This window comes from Anas acuta, chromosome 2, assembly GCF_963932015.1.
Source record: "Anas acuta chromosome 2, bAnaAcu1.1, whole genome shotgun sequence".
In the NCBI taxonomy this organism is placed as follows: Eukaryota; Metazoa; Chordata; class Aves; order Anseriformes; family Anatidae; genus Anas; species Anas acuta.
This window is the reverse complement of record NC_088980.1, coordinates 108,071,896-108,090,422: the sequence shown is the minus strand read 5'-3', so window position 1 is coordinate 108,090,422 and position 18,527 is coordinate 108,071,896. Positions and strand designations below refer to the sequence as shown.

Here is an 18,527-nt window from a genome sequence, read left to right as displayed (position 1 = left end):
AAACACTGGAAATACTCAAAACCCAACAGATCCTAGATGTATCCAGATGCATGTGAAGGTCATTAACAAATAAATGTGTATTGGTTAATTTTCCTTTTAACTTCAGGATAATTATAGTAAAAATTAAATCTGCTTGACAAATTCTCTCAGCACCGTTATTTATTACTACTTTGAGGAGCACATTGGTTATTTTCAGCACTTCATGTAGGAAAGTGCAATAATAATGTTTTAATTCTGTTTTTGGTTATATTTTATGGGGGGATGCAATATGCAATGTATATTGTAAACAAGGAAAGCAATTCTAACATGTGGTCTGGATATATGCTTAGTACAGAAGCAATAACATTAATGTGTTTGCAACAGAATGAGATTTAGCAGAGAGAATTGCCACAAAATGTACATGTGAATATGCAACTGCACAGAAGAATACAGATGCACAGGAAAAGAAATTAATCTAATAAGCTTGTTGTTTTTTGTTTGTTTGTTTGTTTTTTTCAGAATGGCAGTGCTTCAAAATCACCCTGACTGTCATGTGCATTGGTGGCATTATCAATGTAGAGATCTGAGTTGCCACCAAAGGATATAGAATAAGGAAAATATGACAGGTTTCAAAGATTTTGATATAGTGAAGGGAAAAATAAACTGTGTTATTTGTTTCTGGATGCATTTGTTTCTGAAATACATTCTGTTTGCTAATTTGCTGCATCCTTTTCTTTCAACAAATGAGAGGACCAAAAGCCTTCTCAGACCTGCTGCTGAGCTTCCTCTAGGTTGCTGAAGACTGGCTGGAAAATAGACTTCATAGACAAAAAGATGCTTTGACTGTGTGATTTTCCTGACAAACTGCATTTCTCTGCTCCTTCTTCTGCCTTAGCATTAGACTCTGTGACTGACAGGCATGTTAAAAGTACTCCATCAAGAGTGCTGGATACCTTCCCCATCAAGTCCAATTTATGGTTGATTCCTTATTGAGGATGGACACCCCATAATCAAACATCAGCTTTTCATAATTTGCATCCCCTAAAAACATGGACAGATGAGGTACATTTGTAAGGCTGACACTATAAATCTTCCTTGGGCAAAAAATGGATGCATGGATAGTGCATGATCTCAATAATTAAGAGTTTGAAGAGCAGCTATACCAATAAATGTCAACTTCCTGAATGTCCAAAGTGTGTTTGGCTCACAAAAACAGTTTGTTCAGCTCTTGAATTTTAGAAAGATCATAATTTCCTTGTTTTCAGAACATATTTTATAATCCTATTTTTTAAAAAGACAAATATATTACTTTTCATTAAATGTTCTATTTTCTGTAATACAACCTTGTAATGTTTCTTTTTGCCTACACAATTCATCTATTTGTCTACTTAATTACTGTAGTCTCTCATTTTTTTACTACTTAATTCAGATATGCAAAAGTCTGTCATAGGTATTCTGGACTGACTTCACAACACAAAAATTAAACCAGTATCTTCTCCTTGAGATAGAGTTCTAAAAAAGCTCTGTAGACCTTTATATCTGATATCTGGCTGCTCAGTCTTTGTGTGGGAGAGGATAGAAAGATAATTTTTTTCTTCTTCTCCAGCTTTGACAATGGACATAAAAATCAACAACACTAGGCTCTGCATAATATTGGATCGATCAGCTTTTTTCCTGAGATCATCCTGTTTCACTTTGTCACCACACAAAAACTTCGAGAAGTGACACACTGCAACAGAGCCTAAGCCAACTTTGGATCTGTTAGAAAACCATGCCAGCTCTGCATTTAGAGCCTTCTATGCTGAATGGAAATCAACAAGGGCAACTCATTCCCTATACTGTGAAAACTACTACAGAGCTGATTAATATAAAGACAGAAAAATATGGAGTTCTGAAAATGTTGAAAGACCAACTGTTCTAACACAGTTATCATTAAATTCCCTACAATAAGCAATGAGGCAGAGAGAAACTCAGCTATTCTCAGGTACCGCAATGTGTCAACTGTTGGAAAGTGCTGACTTTGATGGTTACCAGTTTTTACTACACATTGTGAGAGTCACAGAATCACAGAATGGTTTGAATTTGAAGGGACCTTAAAGATCACCTAGTTCCAACTTGCCTGCCACGGGTAGGGACACCTTCCACTATACCAGGTTGCTCAAAACCCCATCCAGCCTGGCCTTAAATACTTCCAGGGATGGGGCATCCACAGCTTCTCTGGGCAATCTATTTCAGTCCTTCAACACCCTCTGATTAAATATTTTCTTCTTTTATATCTAATCTAAACCTTTTAATTTAAAACTATTTCCCCTTGTGCTGTCAGTACACTCTCTTATAAAGAATCCCTCTCCAGCTTTCTTGTTGGCCCCTCCTAAGCACTGAAAGGCCTCTGTAAGGTCTTTCCAGAGCCTTCTTTTCTTCAAGCCAAACAATCCCAACTCTCTCAGCTTCTTTTCATAGGAGAGGTGCTTCAGCTCCTTTATCATCCTTGTGACCTTCCTCTGGACTCACTCCAGCAAGTCCATGTCCTTCTGTTGGGAACCCAAAGCTGAATGCAGTACTCCAGGTGGGATCTCATGAGAGTGGAGTAGAGGGGCAGATTCATCTCCCTCAACCTGCTGGTTGTTCTTCTTTTGATGGATCCCAGGATACAGTTGGCTTTCTGGGCTGCAAGCACACATTGCTGGCTCATATTCAGTTTTTCATCCACCAACATCCCCAAGTCCTTCTCTGCAGACTTGCTCTCAATTTGCTCATCACCCAGCCTGTATTTGTGCTTGGAACTGCCCTGGCCCAGGCACAGGACTTTGCATTTGGCCTTGCTGAAGTTCATGGACCGCCTCCCAAGCCTGTCAAAGTCCATTTGGATGGCATCCCTTCCATCTAGCATGTCAACCCCATCACACAGGATGGTGTTGTCTGCAAAATTCCTGATGGTGCAGTCAATCTCATTGTCCATGTCACTGACAAAGACATTAAGTAATACTTGTCCCAGTATCAACCCATGAGGAACACCACTCATCACTGATCTCCACCTGAACACTGAGCCATTGACTGCAACTCTTTGCGTGCAACCATCCAACCAGTTTGTTATCTACCGGGTGGTCCATCCATCAAATCCATGTCTCTCCAATTCACAGAAAATGATGTTATGTGGGACAGTGTCAAACGTCTTGCACAAGTCCAGACAGATGAACCTGGAAAGGTTCATCTGAAAGGAGAACTTTTTCTCCTTTTGTCCTCAACACTGGTGTATGTATCAAACTTCAAATGCTCCTCAAAAATTGGGATAGTTCTCATCAGTGTTTGCTGGGAAATGGTAGAAAGACAGCTCTGGTGAATTTGCCATATGGTTTCACAGAATAACCTGTAGATACCACTTCCATATGTAAAGGGTGTATTACTTCTGTATGCATTTCAGTGTGAAAAAAAGGTAACTGCTTTGAAGGGCATGGCTCAGAACACCTTGCCAATTCAATGCAGCACTCAAGAATAGGTTTATCTCCTTCACTGAAGATGTATGGCTTCAACCACTTTTAATGTTTTGATGATTAGGAAGTAAGGAACACCATTAAACACAGTTGAATCTTCAAGATTAATATAGGGGTACAGAATTCACTCACTTTGTGCATATATCAGAAAATCAGTCTGACTATCCTACACTGTGAAAAAAGACAGCATGTATAAAGCTGAAAAATTGTGTAGAATTATCTTGCTCTGTTGTTTTTCAATTCTCCCTCAAGTAATTTCAAATGCTAATTTTCATCTGGAGGCTAAAACCATGGCAGCAAAAGTTTCTCTGTAAAGATAAGCACGGAGCTTCCACACTGCTGTAGTTCTGACAACTTTCTGCTACATAAAAACAAAAAATGTGCCAAGGAAGTTGAGTACCATTATTCAAAGCAGTATTTCTGCTTCAGATGCCTGAAAGGGAACTTTCAGTTCGAAAGAAAATGTATTTTTGTTTCTGAAAACCCTTATTAAAATGTTCACACAACATATACAGTAGTGTGTGGAAGAAAGATGCATTTTGCAGAAAAGAGAAAGAAAATGAAAGGGGTTATTACAGAGGCAAGTTTATGCTGCTGCAGTGAGGACTGTATAAACACTTCCATTGTAAATATTTATTTTCAGAAGTTTGTAACTTGTACTTAAAAAACTTCTGACTGAAACCTGACTTGATGTCTGTCTCTATAACCAGCAATATAGAAAGTGAAACAGTTCAGAATCTACTTTACAATTAAATACAGACAAGAAGGTGAAAGGCTTCGTTGAGGTATTAAATCTAAAGATTATTTATTTTCAAAAGTAACTTTTTACAGACGTTAAGATATGCTCTGAAGTACTTGCAAAAAACATCTTAGATCATGTTCCTGTGTGTGCTGCAGCAAGCAGAGAGATTCAGTGAGCCTGACCCATGAGGATTATTCAAAAGTCAGAGACGCTGAAATAAATGTACTTCATATATAAAGACATGCAGCTTGCATGTGAGTATCTGCTGTTTCACACATGATTGATCTGCTTGAAAACTAGCCCTAGTAGAAATGGCAATGAGCAATGCTATAGCACTGTATTAACATTCATTTGTCACTCATAATTTACAGTTGCTGGTGTAGTGATGGAGGAAGCATTACAAAATTGTTGATAGAGACTTGCTAGAAGAAGCTAAGTCATAGCTGAATTAACAAGGTGAACTTCAGAGGACAGAGAACATGTAAAAACAAAAAAAGATTTTTTCTGCTAGGTAATCAGGGTTAGACATGCAAGATCAACAACTGCCATCTGTTAATTATAAAATCTAGCAGTGTGTGTGGAAATAGGTACTGTATAGATATTCAACATACTGCTCCCAGTAAAGGACCTGGTTAAAATTCATTGATTACCTAACTCCTGAAAAATAAAAAGAAAGCTACCAGTAAATTGAACAGATCATAAAAGAGCTTGACATTCTGCTATAAAATAATTTTAAAGAATTATATCCATGGGAACAAGGGATACGTAAAATAAAGCATAGATTTTTAAATTGCACCTGCTTGCTGGTTCTGCATGACCCAATATTCTGGCTTGTGACAAGGGATTCTTTTTAATCATGATGTCTGAGGTGCAGATCCCATCTGTTGATGCCAATTATAGCAGATCACCAAGAGTCTTTACTAGCTGTAAATTCAGTCTATCAGCCACATTATACTTACCACATAAAAGAAAACTGATGTTACTTTTCCAATCCAAATCGCATACTTTGTGTACGTTACTTATACAGTGGAAGCAAAACCTTTTTTGATTATTAGTTGAGAAAGCCTCCATTAGGTATATCTTTTAAAAAATGTTTCTCTCCCTTATTCAAATTAGCAGCAGATTGCTACGAATTCCAAGGTGGAAGACACCAGTCTGTGTGTCAAACTCTAGTTAGTATGGAAGACAGTAACACTTTAATAAACAGGTGATTATGCAACTCCCAGCTCTGTTAAAAGCAGATTGGTAATCTATTACAAACTGATTAAATTTGCCACTTTTTCACTTCAAACAATTATATTTGCTCATTAACACTTGATATGTTGAACGCAGCTTAAGAAGAACATAGGAAAATTAAATATCAATCATTCTAACTCCTCAGAGATTTAAAACTGACTCATGTAATGATGTTTTCCTTCAAAGAACAATAGGCATGTGCACCTGTGAAAGATTTGGTGGAAGAGAAAAGGAAGAATGGGAAAAGCTATTTTAAGACTGTTGTAAAGTAGACATCAAGGGAATTAAACACGTAGCTTAACTGTTGTGCTGTACTGATGTGTTTATACATATCTGTGTGAAAATGTGTTCTAAAACAGAGCATGAACATCTTTGGCTGTATCTGTGAGCTATGGCTCATGACAGGCTTACTAGTATGGAAGACATACAGAGGCAAAGTCTTTTTGGCATGTGAAACAAATATCTTTCCTTTCATAGTTAATATAGAGCCTTAAAGGAGTTTTAGGGATTATTCCCAGTTACCTTAATCATCTTTGCCAAATGCAGAGACTGCTGTGCAAAAGCTTTGTCAAGAAGCTGGGATACACAACTGCATCTACCACAACATTGCAGACAGCCACATATTCTTTACATCATGGAGGATGAGTTGTTTCTACTTCTCTTATTCTCCTTTTTGACTAGACACTTCTCCTTGCCACCAGAACAGGAAAAAGGTGTGGCTAAGAACCTGTTGGGACTTGCTAGAGGATCTGGTACAACGACTTTCAGTATAGTATTGCATCCAATGCTTGTATTTAAAACCTAAAGTATAAAACCCTCAAGCTTGGTATTTGTTATTCAAGTATTGTGATGAGTGATAAAGCTGCCTTTAAACCTGCTTCAGATAGGAATGACATACGTTTACCAGAAGGCTGTCAGAAGGATCTGGGGAATGTCCTGATGAAAAGAACTGCACTACACGCTGCAAGTAAAATGCCAGCTATGTAACTTTTAATTTTAGGATTCAGCTGAAGGTGAAAAACAACAGCACCATCAAGTAAAGGTTAAATGGAACAATTCACTACTTCTCAGAAAAGGAGACTGTAAAGGCCTAAAGTGAATTAAACACATGCTCTATTTCTGTCCCAGTTTTCTCTCTTGCTTACATGTAGAAAGACTGTGGAATGAGAGATGTGGTGGGTGGGTAACAGAAGTGAAAGATGAAGCACATTTAATGGCTCAAGGTCTAAGATCTCCAATTCTAATTCTGGTCTGAAAGTGTAAGATGGTGGTGAGGCAGTTTTGCATCCTGCCCCACTGTCATCTGAGGCAAGAGCACCTCATTTGGGACTAGCCAGAGCTGAAGTACAGAAAGGCAGAGATACATGTATGTTGCCTCCCACTGGTAAAAGTAGGGACTGGGGGCTGCAGTGGGGTTTTTGCACCTCTTAGGGTGCGAATGAATTCACAATAAGAGCTCTTATTTGACATGGCCAACAGTCACAGAAGACTCATCTTTCCCACCTGTTCCAGCTCTGAACTTGACCAAAAAATCCATAAGAACTGCATCAGAATGGGCAAATTATATCTTGTTGGTTCTTGTTCACAAACAAACTTTTAAAAGATGGTCTGTAAAATTCTCTCTCTAGATCCTTTTGAAAAATCCCCCTGCAAGAGCAATGTGTCTTTGGGTCCTCTACTAAAACTTGCCAAATAAAGTATTTCCCAGTTCAAAGACCTGAAGCCTAGATATCATTGAATACAAGAATATACATTTTCTTATCACTGTTGACACTCTGAAGTTTACTAAGTGTTTCTACCTTGACTTATTTCTTTTTTCATGAGTAACAAGATAAGTAGTTTCTGCTAAAAAGGATGTATTTTGCTTTTCTACACAAAACCTACTTGAATACAAACATAAAGGACTACTTACTTGAAATACGTGAAAATAAGATAGTAACAATTCAGTTTGCTTGCTTTTACCTAATGTTTGAACCTATTCTGTCTTGAATACTGACCTCTTAGCGTCTCATAGCAAAAACCAAAGGGTAAGACACTTACCTTGTGTAGCAATGTAGTGATTCGGCCTATGATAACCCTAAAATAAATTGGAAAAAGAATTATAAGCACCTTGTCTGTTGCTATTAGTGAAACTTAATTTAGGGTAGTTTTGAATAAAAATCACAACAATAAGAGTGACATATTAAATTTTTTTTTTTCTTTTTTTTTCCAGCAAGGGAAGAGCAAGAGAGAAGGGGAAGAAGAAGCAAATGTGTTTTCTGCAAGATATTGAAGTTGCATCCTTGTACATTAGGGGACAGAAGTAATACGTTCTTTAAGTCTCCAGTTGGATCTGCTGAACATAAACAGCATGAAATCCTCTCTAGCACTTGCAGCTAATGGTGTGAGATGTTCACGTAGGCTGATACATACCTTCAAGCTATTGCTATTTATTGCAAAGTCTATCCCTGTTTTAACAGCTAAAGAATGCTTGATTTGCATTCAGCCCTGAGATGGGTGGCAGGATGTTCACTCTGTCCTCCGTGATTTGTTTATGATTTATTCCTGAACATTAGGGCAAATTCTTTGACTAAATGGTTTGGTATGAATACACTTGTTCACCTCTACATAGAAAAAACAAAGCAATTCTTTGTTTCTCTGATGGCAAGAGCAACTTAAACACAAGCTGGCTGTGCAATAAAGTCTAATACTCCATGGATCTTCACAACATTGAATAGGTTTTCAATAGGGAACAATACCACTTTTATTGTGTTTGAGTTTATGATGTGATGGGAGTGTCACCAAAGGTCCAGATCATGCACTAGCATGTTGATAAATTCAGTTATACCACTTTTAATCTTTCTGTAATGGTTAGGCTCCATTGTCAGTCAACAAAGGCAAGAATTTAAAGCTGAAGCTTTCATGCCACTGTAATTTCTTTTTAGAAAAGCAGGAGGGACTGTAGTGATGCAAGGTGGGAAAGACTCAAAGCAACTAAAAATATTTTGAATATTACAGAAAACAACAAAAATTATAGAACTGATTTCTCTACATGTCATGGAAGCAAAATCTGGAATTCTATAAACTGAGAATTCTTCGGATAGCTACAGATTTTATTTTTTTTTTCTGCTGTGTGTTACCTAATATCTCTAGTGGCTTGGATTAAATGATTCAGTTTCTCAGTGAAAAAAAAAAAAAGCATTGGGAAAAATAGTGTATAACCATTGCCCCCCTCTCATTTATGCACAAAAAAATCATAGTGTCTGTGACAGTGACATTCTCTTATTAACACGTTTATTCTGACAACACAGCAACAATAACCTCATGCAAGTGAAAAATAGCATCTGCTTCTGTAGTAGTAAACAAGCATTTCCAATGGAAACCCGACTAGCAAGATTATAAATGAAAAATGCTGTGTTTTATGCTCAAGTTGCTTTTGAAAGATGTCTGCAAACCTCCAAACTTTGCAATGAAGCCATCTGCTGGGATGAGGGAGAGATTTTTTTTTTCCTCACCCATTATGTCTTTTAGGGCCATAGTCTTTCCATACTCCTTCTTTTCTATTCTCCTTGTTATTTCCATAAGCAAAAAAGGGTTGCTATGCTGCCATTTTATCAGTATCTATAATAGGCTATTGTGCAAATTCTTCTTCCTTACATTTTTTAATATTTTAGAATGAGAAACAAATCTGACCCAAGAACACGCTAGTAGCCTAAAATGAGAACAATCCTCAATGTTGAAGCAAGCTTGAAAGTTAATTCAAATGTAGCTCTTAAATGTGAACTCTTTCTTTCTATGACAGAGATTACTCCCTTCAGATTTTAGTGAGATGTCTAACTAAATGCATTTCCCTATCTGCCTTTAGCTTCTGGTGAACATGCTATTCCTTCATACAAAAAGGGGCTGAGCAGAAATCTAAGTTTCACTTAATAGTTCATGAGCATACTAACAAACATCAGTAGGAGGAGTTATCCTCAGACTTACAACTTCAGATTGTTAAAACTGAAGTAAACCTACTTTTCTTGTACAGCTGTAGTTCCTCTAGTACTCTGAAAAACATCACTTACATTTCTGTTTCGTACTGGTGACTAAATTTAACTGTGAACCATGACACCATTTTTGAAAGATGCCACTGCTGAACAAGAAATCGTTAGCAGACACTGTTTCTTACGAAGCAACAGTTAGGCAAACATCTAGCATTCCATGTAAATAATAAAATAATTATCTTTGCTATTCACAGATTTCTGACTTTAGAAAGTATTGACTTTCTAATGATTTTCAATTCTACTTTTGAGTTCATTCTTTCAACCAGAAACACCTTGTCTCTTAAAGAATTTATTCTAATGTAAAACATTAAGTTAACACGATGCAGAATGAACAAAGAAGCCACCTTCAATAATTAAACAGCCTACATATTTAATGAAATGTCTTGCTTGCATTAGAAGTACTGGTTAACAGCTGCAGAATATACTTTGAAGGCAACTTAAAAGTGCAGAGATGACAAGAGATTGCAAATCCCTGCATTAGGCATTACAGAGTTTTGTCACATTAATATGCAAACAGCTTTCTTTTAAATGTGGAATGATGCCAAGTTGTTGACAGAAAGTGAAAATAACATTTTGTTAGCCCAGATAAGCACCAGCAGGCAAAGTAGCCATACAGCGTTGCTGGCAAGATTTCAGTCTATTGGCAGTTTGAGGAAATAGCTCCTTTCATTTGCCTATTGACAAAACCTTTGAGGCCTTTTTTTTTCCTTTAGTGAACACCTAGCTTTCAAAGAGAACACTTTCTGACAATGTTTAGCAGCTGATATTAGCTGTGATATCTACTAATACAAATTATGAATAGTGCGAGAATAATAAGAGCTGACTCTTTGAACACAATGCTAAGTTTGTTGACTACATCAGTATACGCACATCAATATAATTTCCATTGATGTAATCGGAGTTTGTTTCACCTTCAATGGGCTGCAATCTCACTCGAGAATGGTCATCTGAAACAGGAACAAAGGGGAGAAAAAAAGAAGTAATTGAAGACATTCAGTAATGAATATGACATAAAAATAAAGTCAAAATAAAATCTTGTTATTGGCAACTTCATGATTGTTTTGTGGGCCATGAAAAAATTGTATCAACAACGAATCTTCGTTTCGGTCATTCATGAGGCTTTCCAAATTGTCTCTGATTTTCAATTTGAATGCCTTAAATATTTCTAATTTACAACCCATTGCAATTATTATTATTATATTTTGCCTTGATAACCCCCATACCTTTTGTAAGCAAAATAATTAACATTGTCTAAGTTTTACTCAGTTGGAAATGTTTCTGCCAGTACTCAAAATAAGCTGGAGTCATTTTACAAGACATACTGCTACCTCACAGTTTCTAGAAAAACTCATTATGTTTACAGTAAGGGAGAAAGCAAAATAAAATAATGACAAAAAACACACAGTCAGATAATGACTTTGCCACTGACTTTTGCTCCATGGTGGCCATCTGTATTTATCCAGGAATCCTACCTGTTTGCAAACACTTCCAACTCTAATTTCCAAATTCCAATACAAAACACCAGGGCATGAATTTATTTCTTGTCAGCTGCCTCATTTACTTTATGATGCCACAGTGGTGATTAAGAAATGCTAGAGGCTACATCTGCCTCATAAAAGCTTCTCAGTATGCTGGTAGGGCTTTTTCTTCTCTGAGAATTTGGAACATGCCTCTTTTGGTTCAAAAGTGACCAAGCACAGTGGCTTCTCTAGAATGCTGCACAAGTTGTTGATCACAAAATCACAGAACTTCAAGGTTGGAAGAGACCTCAAGATCATCGAGTCCAACCTCTGACCTAACAGTAACAGTCCCTACTAAACCATATCCCTAAACTCTACATCTAAACGTCTTTTAAAGACCTCCAGGGACGGTGACTCCACCACTTCCCTGGGCAGCCTGTTCCAAACAGACCTTTCCTGAATAATAAAGTTAAGGGAACATAGCACTTAGCAACAACTGCAATAGAAGCAATCAGGGATTGATGTTCCGCATACAAGTTTCTCGAGCTGTAGGTTCATAGTGATAGTCTATAAAAGATGAAACAATACTTTAAAGAAATTTAAGGGCCTCATGTCAATGATCCCAAGGACGGAGACGAAGAAAATAGTCTCTTTATTGCTGCTTTATTTACAAGTTCCTTCTGCTAATTAGATACCTATATATTATTGTTTTTGAATGGCACTTGTTAGCTGACTTAAAACTGACTACAGACCTTACTGATTGTCATTATTTTCTTGTAAATGAAACAAGCATTAGAGCACAACATGCCACCCGTGTTCTCAATAGCTATTTTTTTAACCTCAAAAAATCCAAAACAATAACAAAAAAGAATGAAAGAACATGAAGGAGTTTAAAAAAACATGTGTTTTTTTTTTTTCAGAAGTAGCATAATATTTGCCCATGTTCTGGAGGAGGAAGGAGAGGGCAAGTGGTTCTTAGAATAACACTGTTTGAGAATGACAAGTCAAAAGATTTTCAAATGGATGTGTAGGAAAGGAAGAAGAAAATTCTTGATTTCGACCTCTATTATGCTCTAAGTCTCATTGACTACAGATCTCAGAGCCTAGTCTGTTTTCCTGGGATTCCCCTGGGAGAGAGAAAGGGCATACATAGCTGTAAACCAAATATAGTAAATATGTTTTGCAGCTTTGCAGCTCTAGATGTTGCACACCTAATATATTGCTAGTTTGTTGTGATTATTTCAGCCAACAGTCTTTGAGAATGAGTTTTTCCACAGACGTTGGGATATTCAAATCAATTAAGTTCATCAGGTCATCCTTTTCAGCCTTTTTATTCAGTTTTCAAAGACTAAAAATTTATAGAGATGTGATCCTCCATTACATAACCCATGGCTGCCTGACCTTATCAAGCTACTCTTATTCAAGTGCTGTGCTAGTCTCTGCTTAATTAAGCTATTTATCAGTTTCTTCAGAACAGAGGTTCAGCTCACAGGTCCTTAATTCTAAAAGTCCATCTTACTTAAGAAAGATACTACATTAGGAACTTTCTAATCTTCTGACATGGTTGCTGTTTTTATGGTTTTGGGACCTGATCCAACTTCTGTTGAAGTCAACAGACTCCAGAAGTTAAGATAGATGGGATTCATTGCTCATCCATATTTTCATCATTTCATGCATCATTTCTTTAAAAGCATTCTTAGCAGAACAACTCAGGCTAGTAAATATCTCCACTTTTATATTTCTTGGAGTACTTAGGGTCAGATTTAATTGTCCAAACCCAAGCACTTATTCCATTTTACATAGCCCAGGATATACAGATTTTAGCTGCCACTATGGAATGGCATGAGATGGGAACTGCGTCACAGTTTTGGTCCTGCACAGGTTTCTTAGGTCACCTGAGATGACACTACTATGTTTAGACAATTAAACCCTGTCTTTGATGACTTGTGCATCAATGAATTCCATATTGGGCAAACCAAGGTTAAATTTCCCATTGAGTAACTTCTTAAAAATGACAACTTCCTGTTATTTCTTTTAGACTGATTTATACCAATGAATAATACTCAGCACTATCCTTTTTTATTATCATTACTACTTTTTTACTTCTATTATTTACACTATTCTTTCCTTGCAATTATTTTTGCTTCAGATTTTGCAAAACTAAGTAAGTTACTTAGATAATGTATCTTCATATAACCTTTCTGCCCCTTTTTTTCCTCACATACATCCTGCATTCTCACTCAAGTTTCTGGGAATTCTTCAAATAATGGACAGTTCAATACCCATTCACTTGCAGTGGAGCTGGAGTGACTCCCTTTTTTATTGCTTTGAAAACTCCAGTTAACTCCTTGGTCCATGGCAACACTTTTTAACTTGAAAAAATTCTTTAGTCAACAACAAAAAATTCTTTCTATGTTTATGCCCATGCTTATGTCAAGTAAGTCTATGTCTTAGTAAGCCTAAGGGGTAAAAAAGCCAGATATTCTTCAAATGTGTACAATGACTTTAAATAGCCTCTGTGTTAATCGTGTAGATTTTTAGGTTATTTTGTTCCTTTATAATTTAGCTTGCTCTTAACATTTTTTGTAGCTTTTAAATACTCTCCTTTCCACTGTTATTTTGTTACCACTCTATCAAATTTAATTTTGCACTGATCACTTAAGCTTTCAAAATGAGTTATGTTAGAATTCATTTGTCTTTATAGAAAGCGATAATAGATAATGAATATGCACATTTTAATCTTGCTTCCGTCATGTTACCTACAACATGTGTATGCCAGTCTGAAGACTGTGAACTCTAACAAGCCCCTTGAGTAGCCAGTTGATTAGCATGCCTAGCCAATGACACTTTCTTGGGAAGTGCCTTGCTGATTCTTTGCAAATCAAGCCTTTTAGAAATGTCTCAGCTAAAATCTTTAGCTGCTTTTAAAAGCTGTGATCAATATCCTCTTCTCATTTAGTCAATGTTGAGTTAGGTAAAAATAAATACATAACCCCTTCCTGAAATTACCTCAAGATCTCTCCTGAGGAAAAAAATAATAGATTTTACCAAAATCCATGCACAACACTACACTATTAGGACGGACACAGATTTTTTTTCTTGAGTAAAAAAAAAAGATTCATTTAGCATATTCATGCCATTTTTTTAGTTGTTAATGAGAAAACACAAAGTCTTTTGTGTTCAATAAAGGAGGAACATGTTTTGTGTAGGGGACTGGACTGTGGTCATGATTCAGCTTGTTGAACAGAGGCTCACAAGTTTTAGCTACTTTCATACAGTGGGGTAGGGCATGCTTGTAGCCAATTAAATGCACACCACTTGGGTAATGTAAAGCATGTTGCCATTTTGACAAGCTCGTGCATTGCTGGTAGCTTGGTGCTTTTGTTTTAGTTCCCTTGGAGAACAATAATGACTACAAGCAATAATGTAACAACAGTATCTTGGGGAAAATTTAAGCAAAGAGGATAAATGGACAGAAAAAAATACATTAAACTCTTTACAGAAAAAAATTATACATTTAAGTGTAATCATATAGCCATAATCTGTGGCATCTAAACTATCTGTATTTTTAATTCTTTAAACACAGCATAAAAAGGCAATTTAGTAAAATGCTTTAAAAGCTAAAGCCAATACTTTAAGCAACTATCTGGGATGAATTTTCAAAAGTGGACTGCTAAAACTGTACTCTTAGACTCTAAGCCAAGCAATCATTTATCAGCAGAAAACTACACAAAGTAATTAGACAGTTAACTACTTCATTTGCATACATCTATTTAACAGATGACAAATTGTGGGCAGTTTCAGCCTCTCTTTTAAGATACTGCCCTTTAATTAATTTTAATTTGTATTTGTATTATAGACGTAAATAGGAAATGTTATTGATAATTTCATTTAACTCTTTCCCTTTGCTAAATACTGATGACATTAAAAGTAAATTGAGATCCAAATGATCACAGTAACATTTGCCCTCTCAGAGAGCCTTCAGTATTACTTGTAATTGCCATTGATTTGTGTATCTAATATCTTTTACTTGTTTTCCCTTTGCTACTCATCACTTCCTTTCCTCAGACATATAGCACTATCAGTCTTCTGTTTACTTCAGCCAAGGGGAGTCAAAGCGAAAGGCAATGTATTATGTGACATTAAAGAGGGGACTGACAAAGCTAAACACTGACTAAGAGAGAAGACCTATTGTTCATAGGCTTGGTTTGGAAATAAAAGTTCTCAAAGGAGGAGTAAACATAAAGGTGGAGAACGCTCTTTCATATTCTTTTTTATGCCTTCAGTATTTTGACTTAAATGAGGATAGCCATCTAATGTATTGCTATATCCTCTCAGAATAACAAGATAGTTACACTAATGATTGCTTGCATAGAAGACAAAACCATGCCTAGTAAACCATGAAGAGTAAATACCTTTACATATACTACAGCCCATCATGATATTCACATTTCCCCAGAATACTTTATTTATTTATTTATTTTTCAATAAGTAGCATGATATTTTCCGCCTTGGTGTTCACTTACAGCATCTCTTGCCACAGTGCTTTGCAATCGCATAATGCTAGGTTTAGGGATCACTCGCCAAAGCACACTATCATCCCCTAAAGTTATTCGATTATCAGTATACCTAATCTTCATCAAACTTAGCAGTTTCAAGTAAAACAAACATACTCTGTTGTTTTTTTTTCTTTTCTTTTTTTTCCCCTTACATTGCGTATAGAATTAGGAAGGTAAGTCAGGATGGCTGTCTGTGTTATCAAGGAACACTTAAGCAGCAGTATTGTCCATTCCTGCAACATTCAGAACTATCCAATCATCCAAACATCCAATGTCAAGAGATCAGCCCATGAGACCATGGGTACCCTTCCACTAAGCTGCCAGGAGCAGTCTGGGAGCTGTCAGAGCTGAGTATCGCTTAAAGATGTCATTCTCTATTAGCCAAATGTAGATCACAGGATGGGAGGTATATAGGAGGCTAGTGGAGAAAATGCATTAAATCTGACAGTTTTCTAAAAAAAAAATGTAACTTCTTCCCTCACTTTTATGTTCTTAATTAGAGAAAAGCAATATAAGCCTGATGTGAGCAAGAGGCTGGTGGCCATTCTTATCCAGTTCTGAAAGGAAGTTAACACAGTGCACAATTATGTTGTCAACACTTACATGCAATGATATTCCCGTATCTATTTTTCATTCTGTTCTCATCTTTCTTAGCTGAATCCCACGGTGCAGACTGTCCTTCAAAGAAACTCTAAAAAAAGGAAGGAAAGTAACATTAAGAAATGCATGCAGCAACAGTTGCCTTACAGATAAACCAAGGAGAACAAACAGTACTGCTCGGTGCTGTTGTTAAATTGTCATTTAACCGATTCTTTTATTGAGCAAAAATACAGTTCTATTTAAATGGTATTTATGCATAGCTCCAAATGTTATCTAAAATGCGATATGAGATGATTTGTGTAACAGCAAGAATTATTTGCATGTGAAATGCTACTGGACCTTTCCAAAGTTGCATGCTTGCAACACTAGCAGTCCTTCACTTGTGCTATCCAGATTCTTTACCTAGTTCTCTTATACACACAGCTGAAGCTGAAATAGCTCCATCATCAGTACTGGAGTTGCTCCAGTATTTGAGTGCACAATTACACACTGTACAAAAATATTTTAGTTTTCATTATATCCACAATTTTTGGTTACTTCTTGGCAGACACTTCATGCATCTAAACATATTTTTAAAAAGTTGGATTCAACTACCATATATGTGTCTTTTCTACAAACACAATTTATACCAGAAAGTTTTTTTTTTTTCTGTCAGAGAATAAAAATACGATTTTGTGAAAGATATAATCTATCTCATATTCACACAACCTTTGTGCTACAGTTAACAATCAATAAAATTGAGAAAGTTGAAGGTGCTCAAAATAGATATTTACATTAATAAAACACAGAAGCTAGCAAAGGGTCAGCAAGCAAGCCTATGACATATAGCATTTGCACAATTTCTTAATTTATGCACTGCATTTGTAAGTTGTTTAACGTAGATGCATTTTATTCTTTCATATTGAAACACTCATTCCGGGATAAAAATATTTACTTGCCAAATTAACCAGTGGAATTCTACCAGGACAATGGCAGACGGTAACTCATGTTTTGGTATTTCCACTGGAATGATCAGTAAGATTTCATGTTCGATTCAAGAGGAACATGAATGCACATCATTTACTTTTTCAGTATCAGAAGTCAGAAACAGCTAACTCTTGACTAAACAGAGAAAATATAGAGAAGCTTGTGCCTCTCACAAGTCCTCAACACTTTCTGAGTGGTTTAAAATAGATAATGCCTGTGAATAGAGTACCAGTGTCTTTTGCCCTCATACTTAAAATGCATTGTTGCTCAAATCCCAGAGATACCATTAGTAAAGAGAATAAAAGTCAAAATGATCTCTTGCTGAAGTCAATGGAACATGGGGACATTTGATGTCTAAAGCAAGTTTTCTTTTAATATGTTCACTAGAGTGGTGATTTCCAACTTACGAGTTGAAAACTCCTGGGAATACAAGGATTGCTTTTAAAATATTTGTAAAGAATAACTTGAGAAAAACAGAAACCTTGCCAAATGGCTACAATTGGTTTGCTCTACATCCCTCTGCACTTCCTTACAACAAATTTAAAGGTTTACAAATTGAGATGACTAAACCCCACTACTATTAATAAGTTTCTTAACCATGGGACATCGCTATTGGGTATAGCTCTGAGAAATGCAGTTACCTGTCAGGATAGAGAAGTGGAACCCTGTAAATCTTAAGATGATTTACAACTTCGTTGCTGTTTGCCAAAAATGTCAGTGATCATTTATTGGTCAATGGTGTCTTAAGCAAGCCCTTTAACCCCAGAGCACCCTCAACTCAAGCTAGATGGAAAATACTTTTGCAATAAGCCAGGGCACACTGAACAAGGAATTGCTCTCCATGGGCAAAGACAATGACCAGTGTTGCAATTTCTTGCAAAGTTCATACTCTCAGACAACACTGGAAGATGAATAATTAACACAGTTAAGGCAAAATAGAAATGGAAATGTTCAGCAACAAAGCTCCAAAGACATTAAAAACTAATCGTTCATCCTATCTAGACCTTGGCCAGCTATCTTATTCAGGATTTTGCCTTTCAGACAGCTAACATGCAGAAAATTCTAGTATTCTTACAGTCCCTCTCCTAGAGGCTAGTTCACAGAATGGATCCATAAGAAATTGGCCAGCAAGTGGTTTTGGTTTTAAATTACTAAGTGTTACATGTGTTGTTACAGAGGAAGAGTCCTATTACTAAAGCTTCGAAGTCTACACCTTGAAACACGGAGGGCCCAAATATACTCCCAGGGACTTCCCGCTTCTCCATGTCCCACTAATGAACTTTCATGAAATTGCTTTAAACCAATCGATTAGAGTAAATCTCTATAGACAATGAGGAAACTTTTGTATGGTGTTAAATTCAGGGAAGATACATGATAGGAAATGTACTGATTTGGGCAGTTCAACTGCTTCTCATCTGCAAATGTATTGGTTCAATTTATCCCACCTGTTTGGAACTTCAGAAAATAAT

The 18,527-nt window shown here is 36.4% G+C and overlaps 1 protein-coding gene across 13 annotated transcripts in view; it reads right to left on the bottom strand.

Annotated features, from left to right (window-relative positions):
* The window catches only part of PTPRM (protein tyrosine phosphatase receptor type M), a 468,093-nt gene that overhangs the window by 44,860 nt on the left and 404,706 nt on the right, over positions 1-18,527 (bottom strand). For all 13 annotated transcript variants that reach the window (XM_068671589.1, XM_068671590.1, XM_068671592.1 and 10 more), the window contains 3 exons: positions 16,096-16,183; positions 10,344-10,420; positions 7,489-7,525 (listed from right to left, as the gene is read on the bottom strand). In XM_068671589.1, coding sequence (XP_068527690.1) covers positions 7,489-7,525; positions 10,344-10,420; positions 16,096-16,183 — 202 coding nt within the window. The remainder of the gene's footprint in view (positions 1-7,488; positions 7,526-10,343; positions 10,421-16,095; positions 16,184-18,527) is intronic.